Source organism: Mastigoproctus giganteus, chromosome 6 (assembly GCF_048544385.1).
Source record: "Mastigoproctus giganteus isolate SK-2022 chromosome 6, ASM4854438v1, whole genome shotgun sequence".
In the NCBI taxonomy this organism is placed as follows: Eukaryota; Metazoa; Arthropoda; class Arachnida; order Uropygi; family Thelyphonidae; genus Mastigoproctus; species Mastigoproctus giganteus.
In genome coordinates, this window is record NC_143580.1 from 217,447,304 (window position 1) to 217,468,142 (window position 20,839).

General features: G+C 38.1%; 1 protein-coding gene across 1 annotated transcript in view; it reads right to left on the reverse strand.

Moving 5' to 3' along the window:
* Positions 1–12,409: 12,409 nt before the first annotated feature.
* Positions 12,410–20,839, reverse strand: part of LOC150084974 (ribosomal protein S6 kinase alpha-5-like) — an 88,601-nt gene continuing 80,171 nt past the window's right edge. Inside the window, exon 15 of the mRNA XM_090376416.1 lies at positions 12,410–12,464. Within this exon, the coding sequence (XP_090232542.1) occupies positions 12,410–12,464 (55 nt within the window). The remainder of the gene's footprint in view (positions 12,465–20,839) is intronic.

Below are 20,839 nucleotides of genomic sequence, written 5' to 3' on the forward strand. Positions count from 1 at the left end.
GCTGCCCATCATTTGGAAGAAGAAGAGAGGTGATTAGTAGCATTTCATAAACATAGATTGCATTTAGAAGGGCAAAAAGCGTTTTTATCCATCTAAGACCAAACCAGCGGTAGATTTGACCAAAACAGCGTTCCAGCTGCTAAAATTTTTCAATGCGAACATGTCAGCGTTCTGGCTGTAAAAGTTTAACTTCGAACACTAGCTTTTTCTGAATGTACAGGAATTCAGTGCTTCTATTTTACCCTTAAATCTTTTGTACCTTGGTTAATCTACTAATAAAGGATATGTTGAGCGCCATCCTGAGCGAAGGCGCCATCTATTGATCATCTAGTACACCAATGCATTTTTGTTTAGAAAGATAAATTTCATGTTAATGCGTTATAAAACTAAACCAGGCCTTAAACTTATCGATCTTAAACGGAAAATTCGTAGTGAGGCCAAAGTGGGAAAAAAATTCAAATACTAGTGCTTAGAGTATCATTATTTGAAACTAATTTTATTTAATTAAAATTGATAATGATGGGTGTAGCATTATAGTGATTTAATGCAACCTTCCAAGCACCTAATTCCAAAAGATAATCCAATTATCCAATTAATGTAACAGATACTGGAACTGTTGTATGAGGCCAAATTAAATTATCTCTTATTTGCAAATTCAGCTCCGAGTTTGAGGGTGCTGGAATAATAACTTTTATTTGTTATGTTGTACAACTTCTACATTTTCATTTGCATAAACCTTCATTATCTGTAGCCTTTTCTTGGATTTTTTTTTTTAATTACTGGAATAATGGGAAGATATATTAGTTTAAAATAGTTCATAAAGTATCTCTCAATTGCGTTTTATCAACACAAGTGTATTTTTACATTAGTTAAGGCAAAAAAATATGTTTACATTTATCTATACAATAGTTCTTCATACCGTCTAATTACCAGGAAGTGTACTCCCAGAATGAGATCTCAATACAACCCCTTCTCCAGGTATTTAAGCATATATGCATACTTGGGACTTTGCATAAATCTGCAATACTTGCGTAGAAACAGTCATAAAGTGCTCCTTGCCATGGCGTGTGTGTGTGGTGTCTGCACGGCACACGGGTTCCAAGCATGAAGGTAGCTTGCTAGAACTAGACATCCGAGGCGAATGCCCTTTGTTAGTAACACATATATGATGCATTTTCAAGTAATTTAATAATTTAACTGTATGCATTTCTAGCAAAAATGTAATTTTCGCGTTCTTCCTTTCACACAAATGTGAACTAAATAAGTATACAAAATAATTTTTATTGGAGAATTGGGGGTGCAGATTTTTTTTGCACGTGGGCGACAAATATAGGTACTTCATGGTACTTCAATCAGTTTCCTTCCATATACAAAAAAGTTCGATTTTATGAGGTTGGGACCATGGGGTCATACCACGGCCAAGTTAATTGGTCCCATTCAAGTTTTGCAAGTCCTCCCCCACAAAACCTGAGTTTCTCATCAAATAAAGACACTCACAGAATACATTCAATTTACAGGTACAATACGCTGATGTATAACAGCCTTAGTTGTATAGAATATAAAATCTATGACTGGTTAAAAGTGAGAAAAGCAAATACACTTCTTGAAAAACTTGCTTAAATCAGATCAAATATTCGTGCTACGCCCAAGGGCGTCCCACACATATTTTATCTGAGTTAAGTCTGCTGATCGTGCTGCCCAAAGCAGTTGTTGAATATCTTCAGTTTCAAGATTCCTCCACCTTTTCATGCACTGCCATGCATGAAAAGGCAATCTGGGGCAACCGTACCCCTAAAAATTCGACCATAGGGTTTGAGGATCTTGGTAACTCTGTGCAGTTACAGTACTGTATCTCTATCAAAAACAAGGGTTGTAACCATTGATATTCTGTCCCAAATGAGAACATCACCCCCACTGTATTCCTTTCTCTGATGACGGAGGGATGGTACCACATTCCTCATCTTCGAATGAGTTTCCAGATGAAATAATGAATATGATAAGTCCCTAAAATGGTACTCAAATAACAGAACTGTGCCCCATTTGTCAGGGCTCCAAGTCACATGTTCACGGCACCAGTTTCAACAAGTTCTGTGGTTTGGGGTTAATGTGATACAAACCACTGGCTTCCTTACATAGTCCACTTGATTTGAGCCTTCACAGCATAGTCCGATTGGAAATGTTTTCAACTGTGCTGCAGCAACCTGAAGAGACAGTTAATGACAGGACATAATAGGGTTCTATCTTGCTGTTAGAGCCAGATAGAAGTCTGTTCTGCTTGACATTACCCTCGGCCAGCTCTTGTAATGGTTCCTGTCTCCTAAAACTGCTTCCATAATGCTGAAATGACACATTAAGCCAACGTGCCACCTCCACCTGCCCGGCTTCTAGTTATCCAACAATCTGCCCTCTCAAAGAATCATCTAAATGACGATTACTTGTCACGCAGAGTGCTTGAGATGCAGCTATCCCACTGAGGAAGCCAAAAAAAAACAGGAATGAAGTGATGTGGCTACAACTATGCTTTTGTACGCATGAATAATTTGCATAATGTGCAGCTCTGTAAGGTTATTGATTGATTTCTATTGGATACTCCTGTTTTTTGTTTCTTTCATGAAACCCCCAAACACGAGAGTTATTATTATGCACGGCAGGTGCATGGGCTGAAGGAGACCTTCCTAACATTCTGATAAAATCCTGGTTCATGCTATTGAATCAGAATTAATGGCTGCTTTGTACATATCTTTGAATGGTTCTTCAAATAGTATTATAACATGTCAGGAAGACAGAACTGGTTCAAGTAACATGGGTGAATTCAGCCTACTCCAGCAGCCTCCCCATTCACCAACTTCACCATCCAATTGAACACCTCTTCAGCAGTGATCCATAAACATCCTATTTGTAACAACTGTAGGAAGTAATTGAGTAGACCTGGAAGTCTCCCTTTGCACACTTTCTTTACTTCATTGAGTCCATGCTATGACAAATCCAAACTTTGCCAAAGGCTAAAAGGAAACCTACTCACTATTGGGTAGATATACCTAATAAAGCAGCCGCTCTATGTAGTTTTCAAATAATTTTTTAATATTTAAAAATGTCCACTAACATAATACTCCCCAACTAGTGGTGTTTTTCTTAATTGTTGGAGCATACGTTGATTGCTGCATTGCAACCACTTCCTGTATTATTTATTACATAGTGTTTGAAAATTGCACAAAACAACTTGTTATACAGTATTTCATGCTTTCTCGTGCACTTTTTATTTCCCCACCAAGGACCACTGTATACCATTTCTTTCATAACTGCATCTGGAATGTTCTCACATTGAAATAATTAACAGAGCTGACCTGCAAAATGCTTTCGTAAAGGCGACTATGATGGTCTGAGTATTTAAATTCTATACAGTGGGACCAACTGATGATGTTACCAACAGCAAATTCAAAATGGGAAGCATTCAAGGAACTAATCTTGGAAGCTACCAGGCTTTACATACCAACCAAGAAATATCGTTCAAGGTTCAGGCCTAAATGGTTGTCAGATGAACTAATGAGACATATGGCAGAGAAGAAAAATGCATGGGATACATACAAATTAATGGGTGACATGGAAGCCTATGATAGATATAAGTTGGTCTGTAACCAAGTCACAAAGGAGATTAGGCAGGCAAAGGCAGATTATGAGAAATCCTTGGCAAAGGATGCAAAGAAAAACAGAAAAGAGTTCTTTACCTATTTAAACTCAAGAAGGAAAGGGATGAATCAGATTGGTCCACTGGATGTTGATGGTTCAACAGTTGAGGATCCAGCTCAGGTGGCTAACAATCTAAACGAGTATTTTGCATCTACATTCACACATGAGGAGTTATTCAGGAAGGGGAATGTCGTAGGTGAAGTAAACATTGGCAGTGAGCTAGATGATTTTCTAATAACTGAGAGGAAAGTGGAGGAGAAATTGTTGAGGATAAACATAAAAAAGGCACCCGGGGTGGATGGGATCTATCCAGTTATATTAAAGGAGGCAGCAAAGGAAGTAAGCAAACCCCTAGCCATAATTATGAGAGCTTCTTTGGACTCCGGGGAGGTACCCATGGACTGGAGATGTGCAAATGTAACCCCAATTCACAAAGGAGGATCAAAGGCTGACACAAGTAATTATAGACCTGTTAGTTTAACTTCGGTTCCAGGAAAATTAATGGAGACACTGGTTAAAGAAGCACTGCAGGATCATCTGGACAAGAATTCAGTTATAGCTCAGACACAGCATGGTTTTGTTAAGGGCAGGTCTTGTCTGACCAATTTGATTGGATACTATGATGTAGTCACAAAAGAACTGGATGCAGGGAATAACTTTGATATTATATATTTGGATCTTAGAAAGGCTTTTGATACTGTTGCGCATGGAAGACTGCTGCACAAATTGGAGAAGTGTGGCATTGGAGGCAAATTGCTGCTATGGATAAAGGGATGGTTGAGTGGCAGAAGACAGAGAGTGGTAATCAATGGACACTGCTCAATGTGGACTAATGTTATTAGTGGAGTTCCTCAGGGTTCAGTGTTGGGTCCATTGTTGTTTTCTGTATTTATAAATGATATTGATGATGGTGTATTAGGCTTAATGTCCAAGTTTGCAGACGATACCAAGGTTGGCAGGGTTGTTAAGGACACTACTGATACTATGCTGCTGCAACAGGATCTGGAAAGGTTGAGCAGATGAGCTGAGAGGTGGCAAATGAAGTTTAACATTGACAAATGTAAAGTACTACATATGGGAAACAGTAACCCCAGATCACCGTATCAACTCTGTGGTACTACGCTGACAGTGGTAGAGAATGAAAAGGACCTGGGGGTAATTGTGCAGGCAGATATGAAATTCTCTGAGCAGTGCAGACGAGCTGCAAGAGTAGCTCATGGTGTCTTGTCAATGATATACAGGAATTTTTCTAGCAGGGACAGGGATGTGATTATTCCCTTGTATAAGGCATTGGTCAGGCCACACCTTGAGTACTGTATACAGGTCTGTAGGCCTCATTTCAAGAAGGATGTAGAGCTGCTGGAACGAGTACAGAGAAGGGCAACAAGATTAGTGAATGGAACAAAGGGTTGCTCTTACGAAGAAAGGCTTAAGTTTTGCAAATTACAGAGCCTGGAGACTAGGCATCGGCGAGGTGATCTGATAGAGGTGTATAAGGCTTTGAATGGCTTGAGCATGCTCAATGCCGATGGGATTCTTCCTCTTGCTCAGAATAATCACCTGAGAGGGCATAAATTCAAATTGAGGAAGGACGGATGTCGGATAGATGTGCGGAAATTTGCCTTTAGCCAGCGGGCAGTTGGTTTGTGGAATAGACTCCCATCGCTTGTTGTTGAAGTTGATAGCCTAAACAAATTTAAGGCTCAGCTGGACAGGTATTTCGAGCGAACGGAGGGGTGAAATGGGAGTGGTGTTTTTTTTTTTTTTTTTGGCTGATGCTGAATAAGCTTGCTTTCTTGCATCATATGCCTCTACTAATGCTAATGCTAATGCTAAAATATCTCTTTCTTGACCTTCAACAATCCTGAGTACTGGAAACCGTGTTTTTGGAAAATCGATTTGTTTTAATTTGCTTCAAAGCACTTTCTCTAAATAGCATTATTGGAGGACGAATTAATTCTCCAAATATTATTATATTTAAATTAATACTAAATATTATTTAATTTAACTATTACAATAACACAAATGGGAAGCTTGCTATCTATGAATTCTGTTTTGAGCTAGCAGACTTTCAACTGTTTTGGTTTAAGGAAATCACAACAGAAAGTCAGCTGGCCACAAAACTAAATCACAATGTACAAAATCAGTATTATATTTTTTTATGAAACCCCCAAACACGAGAGGTATTAGAACCTATAGTACTTAGTACTGTGGGCGCCTCCGTAGCCAGGTGGGAAGGAGCAGCAGTGCGTAGCACACGCTTCTTGATTAGACCGGGGTTCGAGCCCGTCACCACCGGATGCGGAAAGGTCAGGGAATGACCACCGCATATTCCGGAGCAATATGGCCTTAGTTGCTAATGCTCCTAAAAACCAAATAACAACTTAGTACTGTGCTTGGCTTGGAGGTTGAGAAGATATGTTGACATTATACTTGAACTCCTGTAGACTGGAATTTTCAGGAAATATGTATGAAGGAAGGTTGTTACAGAAAACACCAGCTGAATGAATAAACGAGGAAGATGAAAAGTTGGTTCTGTCAGTTTGAAGTTGGACTGTAAATGGATATTGGCTGGTGGCGGTATGTGTTCGGACTTTTGAAAGAGAGCGGGAATTACAGAAGAGATAATCACCAAGTTGTGATCCGAGGTACCCAAAGGACCACTTACTTCGACCTCGTACTTAGAAGGGTTGTTTGTGAGAAAATGATTAAGGCTGTATGGTTAGGATTGTCCGGTATTCTAGTAAGTAAATGAACAATCTGTGCGAGTGATCAGTAATTGCAAAAGCCTCAACATCTTGACCAGCTGGGTCTGTGTGACCAGAAAACAGAAGCCAGCTGGAATTGTGAACGTTAAAATCACCAAGGAAAATTGGACTGAGGAAGTCAAAGAGCTCCAAGTAATTAGTAGAGATGGAAGAACGGTAGAGACAACAGATGAATTTGACACGAGGTAGATCGAAAAGAGGCGATTCCAAATTACCAAGTCTCTGACAGGGAATACCGGAACGGCCATATGCAGAAATACCACCTTTGAGGTGAAAGGAATCATACAGCGAATAATTCGGGCAACTGAGATGAGCAGTGGTTGAATCAACCAATAACTGAGATTCTGTCAGATAAAGTACATAGGGTTTGGCAGACTAAGTGGAAATGGACATCATTGAGATTAGATTTTCATACTATTGAATACACTTCATGGTATATTCAACAGTAAGAAAAATTGAATCATTACATGCTGTATGAAGTAATGAAATTTTGTATATGGCATACACGTGGTAAGAATATACCCAGATCCATGACATAACGCGGCCTCGATAATGCACCCCTGCATACACTACTGAGTCCCTCCAGTGGCAGAGTAGAGGTAGCAAGATTATGCACTAGCTGATCCGGAAGCCTCCTTGAGAGTTACCAATAGGTTCAGTCTGGTGTACTAACTAGGGGCCGACCTGTGAGAGCTGTACCCTTGAAATGTAAGGAAATTTAGATCTCGCCGTGATGTTGATCATAACCTCAAAAGACATATGTCATACTGCATGATGGAAGAGATGGGGAAGGGTTGACTGGAACTTAGTTCTGGAGACTAAACATGGCTTCCACCACTTCAAGCCTCCAATAAGCACAGTGGTGGTATTGCACTGGTTGACAAGTCATCTACCACCTAGTATTGCCTAGTAACACAGAGGGGCAGCATTCCTCCATGTGGCATGGGCGCCACACCTCAACCCCTGCTTACATTGGTTCACACCTGGATGGTCACCCACAGTGTGCGTGTGCATGGAGGTATACCCAGAATTACTAACAGTCCCACCATTGTGAAGGTGGAAGCAGAGGATTTGGCTGTCATAGACCGCCCAGACTTCGCCGAAATTGGGTCCACGTGACTTGAGTGTCACCCGAATGTCAGTTCCATCAGCGTTATAGACTCCCAGGTAGCAAGTACATCATATCTGAGAGAATGTGTGCCACAAGGACAAATCACCTTAATGTTACAACTTGTAAACTTGCATTACCACTTTTGTTTTTTACCATATGTTAAAAGTATGGTAAAATTTTATTGTATCAACTCACTTTGTCATTAATGATGTATTGTCTCTATACTTGTCCCTCATTGGTGTTTTGTAATTGTCACTGACAAGGAAGGTAGCCTTTACTAATTTACTGACAGAAAGGGGGATTGTTTTGGCTTATATACAGGGTGATTCAGGATGAATATTAAATATTTTGGTTATAGTATCAATTATTCTGAGTAAAAAAGTTCATATAAACATGTGTCCAATTCTCAATGGATACAGCTGTTTGAAAATGGCATGTTCAAAGCCATTATGAGAGGTATTAAAGAATGATAAATTACTTGTTTGTATCTATTGACTTTCTGAATGATACAAAACACAATTGACAAATATTTTAGTTCACAGTAAATATTCAAAAATCCCACCACCGACCTCAATGCACTTTGCAATGCTTGTGGTTTTTTTTCTTTTTTGTTGGAGCATCAGCTTCTGTGGCCATATTGCACCTCCCAAGGTTTTTGTATTTTCTACTTTGATCCAAGCCCGAGGCGGGATTCAAACCCGCTACCTTTGGGCTGCCAGGCAGGCACTTTACCCACCCAGCTAGCCCGGTTGGCAACTCTTGTGGTAAATGAGTACATGGTAAATGAGTACAATGTGGTAAATGAGTGGATAGTACTTTCGGGTAAGGGAAGCGCATAGGATGATAGGATTAATTTCCTTTTTATTTATTTTTTATTTCATTTTATTATTTTTATTTATTTATTAATTATTATTATTTATTTATTTATTTAATTTTTGTTTATATCATTGTTTTGTTCGGATTTTTTTTTTTTGGCTGGTGCAGCATAAGCCATAGGCTTTCTTGCACCATACGGCCGTTACTAATACTAATACTAATACTAATGACATGTTGTCCTTCTGAGTCCGTCATGAGGGCAGCAGTATCCAAAATGCAAGCGAGCAATTCTTATATTCACCTTTTCTTTGTATACTGCGCTTTTCATTGATCCCCACAAACAAAAATCTAATGAAGTCTGGAGACCTTGGTGGCCAATGAAAGGGTTATAATGTGCAGGAGCTTCGTTATGCTGAAACTGCATACCAATCCTTGTAGCCAAGGGAACATCCTCAAATAGTAGTGGAAATTCATTTTGCAGAAATTCTAGGTAAATAAGCCCTGTAAGGTGATTTTGTAACACAACAGACCCAATCAACTGATCATTGATGATAATGTACCATGTGTTTACAGAAAAGCGATGTTGAAAATTTGTTTCTACAGTGGCATGTGAATTTTCCTGTGACTACCTATGAGAGTTACGGGTGAAAGTAGCTTCATCGCTGAACAGTAATGGAATTAATTCACAAATAGTATTTACCTACTGACAAAATTCCAATCGCTGGGCGTCATGTCCTGGTTGAAGGTGTTGCACTCGCTGTATGTGAAATGGATACAAGCAGTGCTCACGTAATATTAGCCATACTCTTGTCTGCGGAACACCGATACGCATAGAAATTCGTGTGCTAATAATAGGACTACATTCTACTGACTGAAGAATATGTTCTATTTCATCCACATTTTGTTCATTTGCACGTTCAGAAGAAATATGAGTGTGGGGAACTGTACCAGTCTCACAGTTTAGTGTAAACACTAGTAGACACTCTTGAATTTGGCTGTTTCTCTGTATCCATTGAAAATTGGATATGCTTATATGAACTTTTTTACTCAAAATAATCGATACTATAACCTCTCAGAATATTTACTATTCCTCCTGAATCACCCTGTATGTATAGATCAGCGATTCTCAAACTTTTTTCAGCTCACAGCTTCTCTGCCTTGAGGCAAACTGAACATTTAAGTTGTTAACACCACAGGAAATTGGAAGAATTGCACTTGCACAGTTTCCCTTTGATAAGAGCAGTCATTTTTGTTGATTTCTTGATGAAGCAGTGTTCCATCCATTATATATCTGGCCAGAAAGTTCTCTCGACTTGAAAAAACTTTTGATTGACAATAAAAGTGTTGCTACAAGTAGCACCAAGTTCAATGTACCAATATCGGGCAGTTGTTAATTTCGTGTGCTTTTACAGCACTCGTTTATTGGGCACTTAAGAATGACGGCATATATACAGAATGCTACTTGAGTGCTGTTTGATGCATACACACGCATCAGCAAACATATTAACCTAGCAGTGAAAGCATTAAATTTTGATTTGCAGGAGTAGAGGTAGTGAAAATTTTTTCAGAAAGTAGCCTTTATATACAAAAAAAAAAAAAAGTTAATATATTATAAAAATAAATTGCAAAATGTATGCGATTTGGCTCCAGCCCCCACCCCCAAACAGAAATTGAAATTTCCTTATATGAAATTTTGTATGTCAACATGTAATTGTGAGATGTAGTTTAGCTGATTTAGTAGAACATTGATGGGTCACAGGATTAACTGCAATAGCTAAAAATTCATAGAGTAATAAAAACCTCGACATGATATTTTTTAAATTTTTATTGTTAACGAAGCATCAGGTAAAAGTATAAAATTTTAATAAATACAACAGAAACTGGATAATAGTACATCAGTCTAGGAAGAAAATTCTGTAGTTTAAATTTTTTCTTAAACCTATCCATACCAAGGAGAGCAGTAACTCCCAGCCAGACATTTTTACTTATTGCAATGTCCCCCCCCTTAACTATATGTCAGTTACATTATTAGGTATATTATTCAGTTTTTCTTTTATTTATTTTTTTTGTAAAACAAATTTAAAACATAAAATTAGAGCAGGGTTGGGATCAGATTAAACCCCACAATTGCTACCTTAGGCTTGCTTATGGCTTTCTTAGATTATTTTATTGTGCCTTCTGTAACTGGAAATATGAAACTTAGTGAGATCAAGCTTATAAAACTTCATTCATTCATTCTTCTGGCTCTTACCTGTCCTTGAAGATCATGTATTGAGGAAAAATATGCAGGATGCAATATTCTGGTAGATAAGGGAAAAGAGCATGACACCTCCTTTGAGGAGGGGGGACTTATGGGGGCATCTTTGAGTCTTCAGATTTAAAATTTGGATAATTCTTCTCTGGGAGGTTGCTGTTTAACCAATCAGCCGTCCTCTGATCCCTCACCAGAAGAATAGCATAGCCATGGGTCTGGCCTCCCAACCATGTGTCCAATTGGGAATCACAAGCTTCCTCCTCAGTCCAGGACAACCAGATCTTGTTGAGGAAGATCCAACAGTTGTAAATCTGAGTACAAAGAGGGGTCTCCCAAGTTGACAGGGTGATTTTGCTTGGGCAACACAGAGATGGTCATCCATATCACAAACAGCCACCTTTCTTGGATCAGAGCATGGAAAATCAGCCCACACGATAAGAGAAATGGATAAGTAAAATATACTTGACAATGCTGGGCCTCTATCAAGCCCATGAACTCATCCTGCAGGGTCCTGATTCTAGAGTGGGTGTTGAAAGGAAGGGAACATTATTCTGGTTCAGTGCAACAAGGGGTTTACTCCTTGTTTAATCACAACAAGGGGTTTACTCCCCTTACCTGAGGATATGGTAGTGTTCTTTACCAGACAAGTGATTCAGGATAACCAAATCACTGTTGTTTTTTTTTTTTTTTTTTTTCTGATACAGAAAAGGTTTGCTTCCTTGCGTCATTTGGTCTTACTAATGCTAACTTGCCATTAATTTCTACATATTTCTTTTTCTGATAGTGGAGATGACAATTTTAGTATCAGTGATTAGATGTAGATGATGAATAAAATCATTGTCCAGTACATGTACTATGTAAAAAAATTACAAATGAAGTGTTTAATTGCATTATTGGACTATTTTATTTATGTTTATGAGGCTAACAGGAATATGAAACTTAACTGTTTCATATTTCCGTTCACATGAAAAATTTTAAAAATGTGTGTGTGTGTCTAGCAGGCATGCAAAAAGACTATAATAATGGTGGGCACTCGGTTGCTTTTAATTCACTAATCAGTTTAAAAAAAGGCAATCTTTTTTTCTTTCAAATTATTTTCAATTAAAAATAAATGAAAATAGAACAGAATAAAAATTTAAAAATAAATTAATGATGGTGGTTTAAAATGAATATCTTTGAGGAATACCAAAATTCGCATTAGTGTAATTCTAAAATATTTAAATTTATAAGTTATACTGTTCCTGGTGTACAGAATAACACCAAGCATGCCAGCTGGACCGTTAAATAACATATATGTAGATGCTGTTATTAAATAATTAATTAGTTAATAAATGAATAGTGTGGGTGAATGCAAGGTGATGATAAAATTTCATATTGTAGGCAGCATACATATTATAAAAAAAAATAATAATAAATAACAGGGTCACTTATGATCCCAGTTCGTATAGTATTATAAAAAGAGTTGGAATGCAGTGGATTAAATCCATTAATTCCAGTTCACATTTTGATTGAATTTTGCTCAAATTTTCTGAGATTCTCAGAATTTGGAAAACATTTTAACATCACTTTTTGATGCTTATCTGGGTGCAATTCCATAAAAATGCTGACCATACGGTTTTAAAACTTAACCGGGTTGCATTCATCCAGGGTTTAAATGATAGGATGCGCAGAATGCTAGAATTAACTGATATGGTCATTTATCCAGTTTTTACTGTGATAACAATGAAATGTCTTTTGTCCATGATTTCTTGTGATCTCCAATTTGAGATTTATTCAAAGAACTCCATGATGAATGTCACATTTGGTAATTTCCAATATATCTTGAAAGCTAAATAAAAAGCAAAAATATTCAAAAATAAAATAAGTAATATTTCTTATTTCATTTAAAAAATAAATGAATAGCAGAGAAAAATGAAAGAATAAAGGAAAATGGTTATAATAAAACAAACATCAGTGGCTACAAAGCATTTCCAGCTACATATGGCCAAAATATAACAAACTGATTCAAATTAAGAACAGTAGAATGGCAAGCCGCATAAAAAGAAAATAATGTGTTGTTCTGGTTGGTTTTCCATTTTTTTGTAAAGATCCTTTCTCTCAAGTTAGTCCCTCTACTGTTTTCCCCATCAGTTATATAGTTGTCATTACACTCACTTTTTATGTAGCTTACCTCTGCTAATATTCCAAATTTATGAATTTCAGTTTACATATTTCTTACTATAATTTTTGAGAACGAGCGTATCCTGTGCGGACATACATTTTTGCCGCTCCTGGAACAGAGAAGTTTTTTCTGATTTATTTTCTGTTTTATTAGCTTAAATTGGCATATTAACTTATTTTCTAGAGTAGTTTTATATTCTTATTTATGATACTTAGATTAAAGTAACTTAGATAGAGATTTTGTAGGTATTACTTAGTATCAGAAAGGGTATCAAATCCACGTGTTTACCGTTCATAATTGCCGCCATTGTAACGCAATACACAAAATATCTCGAAATAGATAGCATAAGCTTAATATAGTATAGTATAGTATAGTACATAATATTGTCAATTAATCAGATAATTAATCTTGTTGAACTTCATTGTCAATTAAATTGTACTTTTAATTATACATATAACGACTTGGGTTATGTAACATAAATAATTAGTAAAAAATAAATAATTAATGCTTAACTTGATACGGAAGTTATATAAAGGGATTTCGTAGATAACACTCGATACTGAACCATAAATATAGCGTTATAACTGTGTTGAGATATAAGTTTAGGGTTTTAATTTTGTACTGAAATTGAAATTTTATTGAAATTAAATTGAAATCATGACTCTGACCAGAGCAGCAAAGCAAAAGGATCAAGCTAATGGGAGTGCTGTGGCTCAGGGGAGAACTGAGGGGGGGCAGCTGCCCTCTGAATCACAGCCTATTAAAATGCACTACTTGCTTGATGTTTGTGGAGCAGTCAGGTACGGGACATGATACTGCCATGGGGGGGGATGTCTCTGTGTGTGCGCGATAGAAGGAGTGTAAGGAAATCAGCCCACACCAATGCCAGAGCTTGCACTTGGTCATCGCACAACACAGCGGCAGCCCCCAAGGCAGAATGCGCTGGTCCCAAAGGAACTAGTAGTTGTTGGTGACTCTATTGTCGGGGAAACGGGAAACATGCTTTGTAAAAAGGATAGGTGGAACAGGACCAGGGTATGTCTGCCAGGGGCAAAGGTTGATGACATTGTAGAGCGGATATCATCTTTTAAGGGCACAAAAGGTGATATAGTTGTACACGTTGGCACTAATGATATTAAGAGTTGAGTTGAGTTGATTTCGATTTTATTGGCGCATTAGCAGCTAGGGCTATAATGCGCCATGATATTAAGAGTAGGAGACCGGTGGAATTACTTAACAAGTACAGGTCACTGTTGAAAAAAAAAAAGCCGTGAATTAGGGTTGAATTTGAAAGTGTCTGCAATTCTGCCCAGACACGATAGGAGGGAGTATATGATGAGAGCCCTGTCGATCAATTCGGCCATGGAAGGATTGTGCAAGGCTCAAGGGGTAGAATTTTTTTCAGCCTGGTCTGTACTTGTTAACAGGAGACACTACTTCTACAGGGATGGGATACACTTAAATAAAAAGGGTGCATGAATGTTTGCTGATGCTATCGAGGCAGTGTTAGGTGGGTCGGAAAACTGCTAGATTGGGGTGATACAAGGACTAATAGATTAACAGTAGCCACTGGCAGAGGTGAAAGTGATTCTTGCACTGCTTCTATTGGAATGAGCCGCAGCCTGGAAAATAAGATGCAGGATATTTCAGAGACTGCTTGGAATCATTGGGGTACAAATAAACACATAGGTTGTGTTAGGGTAGCTAAGAAAAAGAACAGGTGCATGTATACTTGCGTGTACACCAATGCTAGGAGTTTAGTAAATAAATTTGATGAATTTGAGGTATTGCTCAAAACATCAAAGGCAGATATTGTGGGGATTTCAGAGACGTGGTGTCACACAGATATAAGGAATGCAGAACTGGAATTTGGGGAGTACAATGTCTACAGAAAGGATAGAGAGGATAGGAAGGGAGGAGGGGTTATGCTATTAGTTAAGAAATACATAAAATCCAAGGAAGTGAAGCCAATCGACATTGCTGGACAGTGCAGTGTCGAGTCAGTTTGGTGTGACATAAGCATTGGGAGATCAAAATTGAGAGTAGGAGTGTGCTATAGGCCTAATGACTCTGATGAGTATAATAAGAAACTGTACGGGGAAATAGAGTGGGCCAGTAAGTCAGAGAGTCTTATAATGGGAGATTTTAATTTCCCAGATATTGACTGGAATTTGGGGGCTGGTCACACACACTAGCAAGGCTTTTGTGGATTTATTGGATGATTGTTTTCTACATCAGCATGTTCGGGGGCAACTAGAGGGAGTAATACTCTTGATTTGATTATCAGTAGTGATCCTTCATGCATTAAGAATCTGCAGGTAAATGAACCAGTAGGTGGCAGTGATCACAGTGTGCTGAAGTGGGATTTTCTCAAAGAGGTAACTACCATTAGGGGTAAAGGGAAGGGTTATTGCTTTCGTAAAGGCGACTATGACGGACTGAGACAGTATTTAAATTCTATACAGTGGGACCAACTGATGATGTTACCAACAGCAAATTCAAAATGGGAAGCATTCAAAGAACTTATCTTGGAAGCTACTAGGCTTTACATACCAACTAAGAAATATTGTTCAAGGTTTAGGCCTAAGTGGATGTCACATGAACTAATGAGACATATGGCAGAGAAGAAAAATGCATGGGATACATACAAATTAACACATGACACAGAAGCCTATGATAGATACAAGTTGATCTGTAACCAAGTTACAAAGGAGGTTAGGCAGATTACGAGAAATATTTGGCAAGGGATGCAAAGAAAAACAGCAAAGAGTTCTTTACTTATGTAAACTCTAGAAGGAAGGGAATGAATCAGATTGGTCCACTTGATATCGATGGGTCAACTGTTGATGATCCTGCTCAGGTAGCTAACAAACTGAATGAATATTTTGCATCGACATTCACACATGAAGAGTTATTCAGCGAGGAGAATGCCAGAGGTGTATTCAACTCTGGCAGTAAGCTAGAGAATCTTGCAATAACTGAGAGTAAAGTGGAGGAGAAATTATTGAAGATAAATACAAGAAAGGCACCTGGGGTGGATGGGATCTATCCAGTTATATTAAAGGAAGCAGCAAAGGAAGTAAGCAAACCCTTAGCCATAATTGTGAGAGCTTCCTTGGACTCAGGGGAAGTACCCATGGACTGGAGATGTGCAAATGTGACCCCAATTCATAAAGGAGGATCAAAGGGCAACACAAGTAATTATAGACCTGTTAGTTTAACTTCTGTTCCTGGAAAATTAATGGAGGCACTGGTTAAAGAAGCACTGCAGGATCATCTAGACAAGACTTCAGTTATAGCTCAGACACAGCATGGTTTTGTTAAGGGGAAGTCTTGCCTGATCAATTTGATTGGATACTATGATGCAGTCACAAAAGAACTGGATGCAGGGAATAACTGTGATATTATATACTTGGATCTTAGAAAGGCTTTTGATACTGTTGCACATGGAAGACTGCTGCACAAATTGGAGCAGTGTGGCATTGGAGGCAAATTGCTGCTATGGATAAAGGGGTGGTTGAGGGGGAGAAGACAGAGAGTGGTAATCAATGGACACTGCTCATCGTGGACTAATGTTATTAGTGGAGTCCCTCAGGGTTCAGTATTGGGTCCATTATTGTTTTCTGTATTTATAAATGATATTGATGATGGTATATCAAGCTTAATGTCCAAGTTTGCAGACAATACGAAGGTTGGCAGGGTTGTCAAGGACACTACTGACACTATGCTACTGCAACAGGATCTGGAAAGGTTGAGCAGATGGGCTGAGAGGTGCAAATGAAGTTTAACATTGACAAATGTAAAGTTCTACATATGGGAAACAGCAACCCCAGAACAACGTATCAACTCTGTGGTACTACACTGGCAGTGGTAGAGAATGAAAGGGACTTGGGGGTGGTTGTGCAGGCAGATATGAAGTTTTCTGAGCAGTGCAGAAGGGCTGCAAGAGTAGCTCATAGTGTATTGTCAATGATATATAGGAATTTTTCTAGCAGGGATAAGGAGGTGATTATTACCTTGTATAAGGCAATGGTCAGACCGCACCTAGAGTACTGTATACAGGTCTGGAGGATGTAGAGATTCTGGAACGAGTACAGAGAAGGGCAACAAGATTAGTGAATGGAACAAAGGGGTGCTCTTACGAAGAAAGGCTTACGTTTTGCAAATTACAGTGTCTGGAGACTAGGCACCGGCGAGGTGATCTGATAGAGGTGTATAAAGCCTTGTATGGTTTCAGCATGCTCAATGTTGATGGGATTCTTCCTCTTGCTCAGAATAATCACCTGAGAGGGCATAAATTTAAATTGAGGAAAGACAGATGTAGGATAGAAGTGAGGAAATTTGCCTTTAGCCAGCAGGTGGTTGGTTGCTGGAACAGACTTCCATTCCTTGTCGTGGAAGTTGATAGCCTAAATAAGTTTAAGGCTCAGCTCGACAGGTATTTCGAACGAACAGAGGGGTGAAGTGGAAGTGGTTATTTTTTATTTATTTATTTGGTTTTTTTTTGTTTTTTTTTGGCTGATGCTGCATAAGCTTGCTTTCTTGCATCAAATGCACCTCTACTAATGCTAATTATATTTACAATGTGGAGCCCCTTTTGCTACTCTTTTTATAAAATGGAACCCTCTTTCAGTGAACAGCATCACATATTCATACTATACAATACCAAACAAGTGGACAGATACAAAGGGATGCTGTGAGTGTAATTCAGTGTAACACAAAAAATAAGTGCCCATTGAACATCACGTTACGTCAGATAAACTGCATGAGCTTCTCAGAAATGCAACCAGACTGGCATTTTCACGTGTGACCATGTCTGAGATGTATTAAGATTGGTCCAGTAACCAAATATCCAGTCAATGCCAATCCTATGACAGAAATGGCTCATTGAAATGAAAGGCCAACACAGGTCAAAGACTTGTGTAGGGTTACAGAAAGGCTACAGCCAGTCAAATAACAACCAGTACAACAGTGGTAACCAAACAGGCATTTCACAACACAATTTGTCATACCTTGTCATGGACAGGATGGGCCCCAGTAGCCATGTTAGCAAGAGGGCAAAGCTGTACTGAGTGGAGTGTGCAGGGTTTGAGACCAGCTGTCGATAGTCCTGGAGTTCCTCCTCAGTATCTTGAGTTAGTTAGTCTCAAGGCCAGGTGCCATTAACAAGTCAAATACAAGGATCCTAACTAGAAATGCATTCGAAATAAATAAATGTATGGGATATCACAGCCAATGACTGAACTGGAATCCACTCCTGTCAGCAAAACAAAAGAAGGTATTGTTACAGTGTGTTCTGGTATATCAAAAATGAAGGATTAGGCAAATGTTACTTGGTCTGAGGAAACTCAGTTCCTGTTGTGTCACACTGATGGTAGCACCAGAATATGGCAAAAACTGAATGCATTCATGCACTCATCTTGCCATTCAAGAGTTAAGCTCCTTGATATCAGTGGAGGAGAATTTGGATCCAGGTTATCTAGAAATTTCTTCTAACTAGGCACATCCTCCTTTCATAGCTGCAATCCATTCATCTGGAATGGGTTCTTTCAACAGGATAATGTGCCACTCCAATGCCAGAATTGTGCAGAATTGGTTCAAGGAACAAAAGAGTGAATTCTGCCTACTGCAGTGGCCTTCCCAGTCCAATTGAGCACATGTAGGATGAGGTGGAACAAACTCTTTGGAGTAGAGATCCATAATAATCCAATTTGGAGCAACTGTGGATACAGTTGAGTCAACATAGAATCCCTGTAACACTCTTTTGACCTAGTTCAGTCCATGCTACAATGAATCCAGGCGGGTTTCTGAGAGCTGAAGGGAGTATTACTCACGATTAGTTAGGTGTAGCTAATTAAAGTGACCATTGATTGTACATCTGAATTTTCTAATTTCTTCACACAAATGTTTCTGAATAAATATTATTAGTTATAATTTATAAAACTTAGGAGTATTCAAAGATATAAGATGAAAACAAATCACTTTTAGACATTATATTTTACTACTAACTTGCTTTTTGCATGGCACCTCCCACTCTTTGCTCTTCTTAATACTGTTGGCTTTCTATGTACAGTTTTTAAAGGGGCAACTTTTCTCAACTGAGACCAGTTTATATCCTGGAACAGAAATGTGAAGTTATTAATATTTCAAGTAACTCAATGAAAACAAAGTATTATAAAAAAAGAAAGTAACATTTTGTCATCTCCAAATGGCAATCAGAAATTAATTCTCCTACTAAGGGTTACAAATTATATCAGTTGTAATCAGAAAGATAATCTACACTCAAATTTGCACAGCCAGATAATCCCTAAAGAAATAGCAACTCTCAGTATGAGTCCAGTGCATATTCTCAGTAAATATTCTCGTGGAATAATTTTATGATTATTAAGATGCTTTATTGTTTACAAAGATGATGGTTTTTATCAAAAGTTTTCAGTAACACTAAAAAGAAGCCACAATTTAGCAGTCTCAAAGAACAAAAAAATACTCTGAAAAATTTCCATCGACTGGAGTAGAATCAAACATGAAGCACCCTCATTAACCAGATGCTGAGAGGGATATACTACTGTGGGCTCAAAGTCTGTTGGATTCTGAATGGTTTGTCAAGCTCATCATTAAGCCCATCTGTTGTGTGACAAAAGTTAATCAGGCAGTCTGCTGACCACCTTCATTCATATTCCACCATCCAAATTCCTCCAGATGTGAGGTTCTGGAGTTATACATGCTTGATTGTCTCCTAAAGAGTTACCAATAGGTTTGGTCTGGCAGACTATCTAGCAGCAAATCTGTGCAAACCATTTCAGAGCTGTACCCTTGAAATGTCACAATACCCACCATAACCTCAAAAGACATCAATTGTATTGCATGGTGGAAAAGGGCTGTTTGATCTTTGCTCTAGAAACCAAACATGGATTTTGCCACTTCAAACCTCCAATAAACAAAGTGGTAGCATTGAACCAGATGAGTGATCTACCACCTAGTATTGCTTGGTGAGATGGAGGGTGGGAGTCATTCCTCTGTGTGGCATGGACACAAACACCTTGACTACTGCTTACAATGGTTCACATCTGGGTGGTCACCTCAGTATACTAAGAGGCTACGTTTCACACCTTTCACATTGGAGAGGTGTGCCCAGGATTATTTACAATCCTACCATCATAAAAGTGCAAACAGAAAATCTGGTTGTCACAGAATAATCAGACTTCACTGAAATTCAGTTCACTTGACTTGCAAGTGGAACCTGATTATCATTTTTGTCAACATTTTAGACTTTCGGGTAGAAAATGCTAGCCCAGGGGACCAAGGAAGTATAGTGGTTCTCACTTGTTACTCATTTGGGTTCAAATCCTATTGGACACCAGAGGAATTCTTAAAGTCTTTTCAACTGTGATTGTAATTACCAAACTGAGATGGAAGGAAAAAGGTATTTCCCCCCCTACACACACCCAGATCTTAACATGCAACTCTGACATTTATTTAGAAAAGAATTAATTCTCTCTCCCTTTGCAGCAGAACTATGGCTAAATTCCTGATTATGTTGTTAAATTTTTGCTGCTTCTAATATGCACACACAGACACATGCCTGGAGTGCACCATTTTATTATCCAGTGGTGTCAAGTGTTTTTATAAGTTAATTCATAAAATAACATTTTAATTAATTATTGTTAATATGCAGAAATTAAAACCAAATAGTAATATAACTATTTGGTTTTAATTGTAATTATATTGGATTTATTTTGTAAGAAAACTTAATTACTTATCAATTAGACTGTAACTATTTAACCCATTAACATAAGTGCCCTTGTATAATACCAGAACCTTTCAAATTAAAAAAAAAAAAAAAAAAAAAAAAAAAACACATCTGTTAGAGTGACAATGTTACTTTTATTATTCCTCAGTTATTGTGTTTCCTTTTGAACTTCATCATTAATTATATTGTAATTGAAGTATACTCTATACCAGGTGCACTTGCATAACACTGATCTTCTTATATATAACTTGCAAATATGTTTAAATTTTTAGAATTAATAAAGAAAACTGTT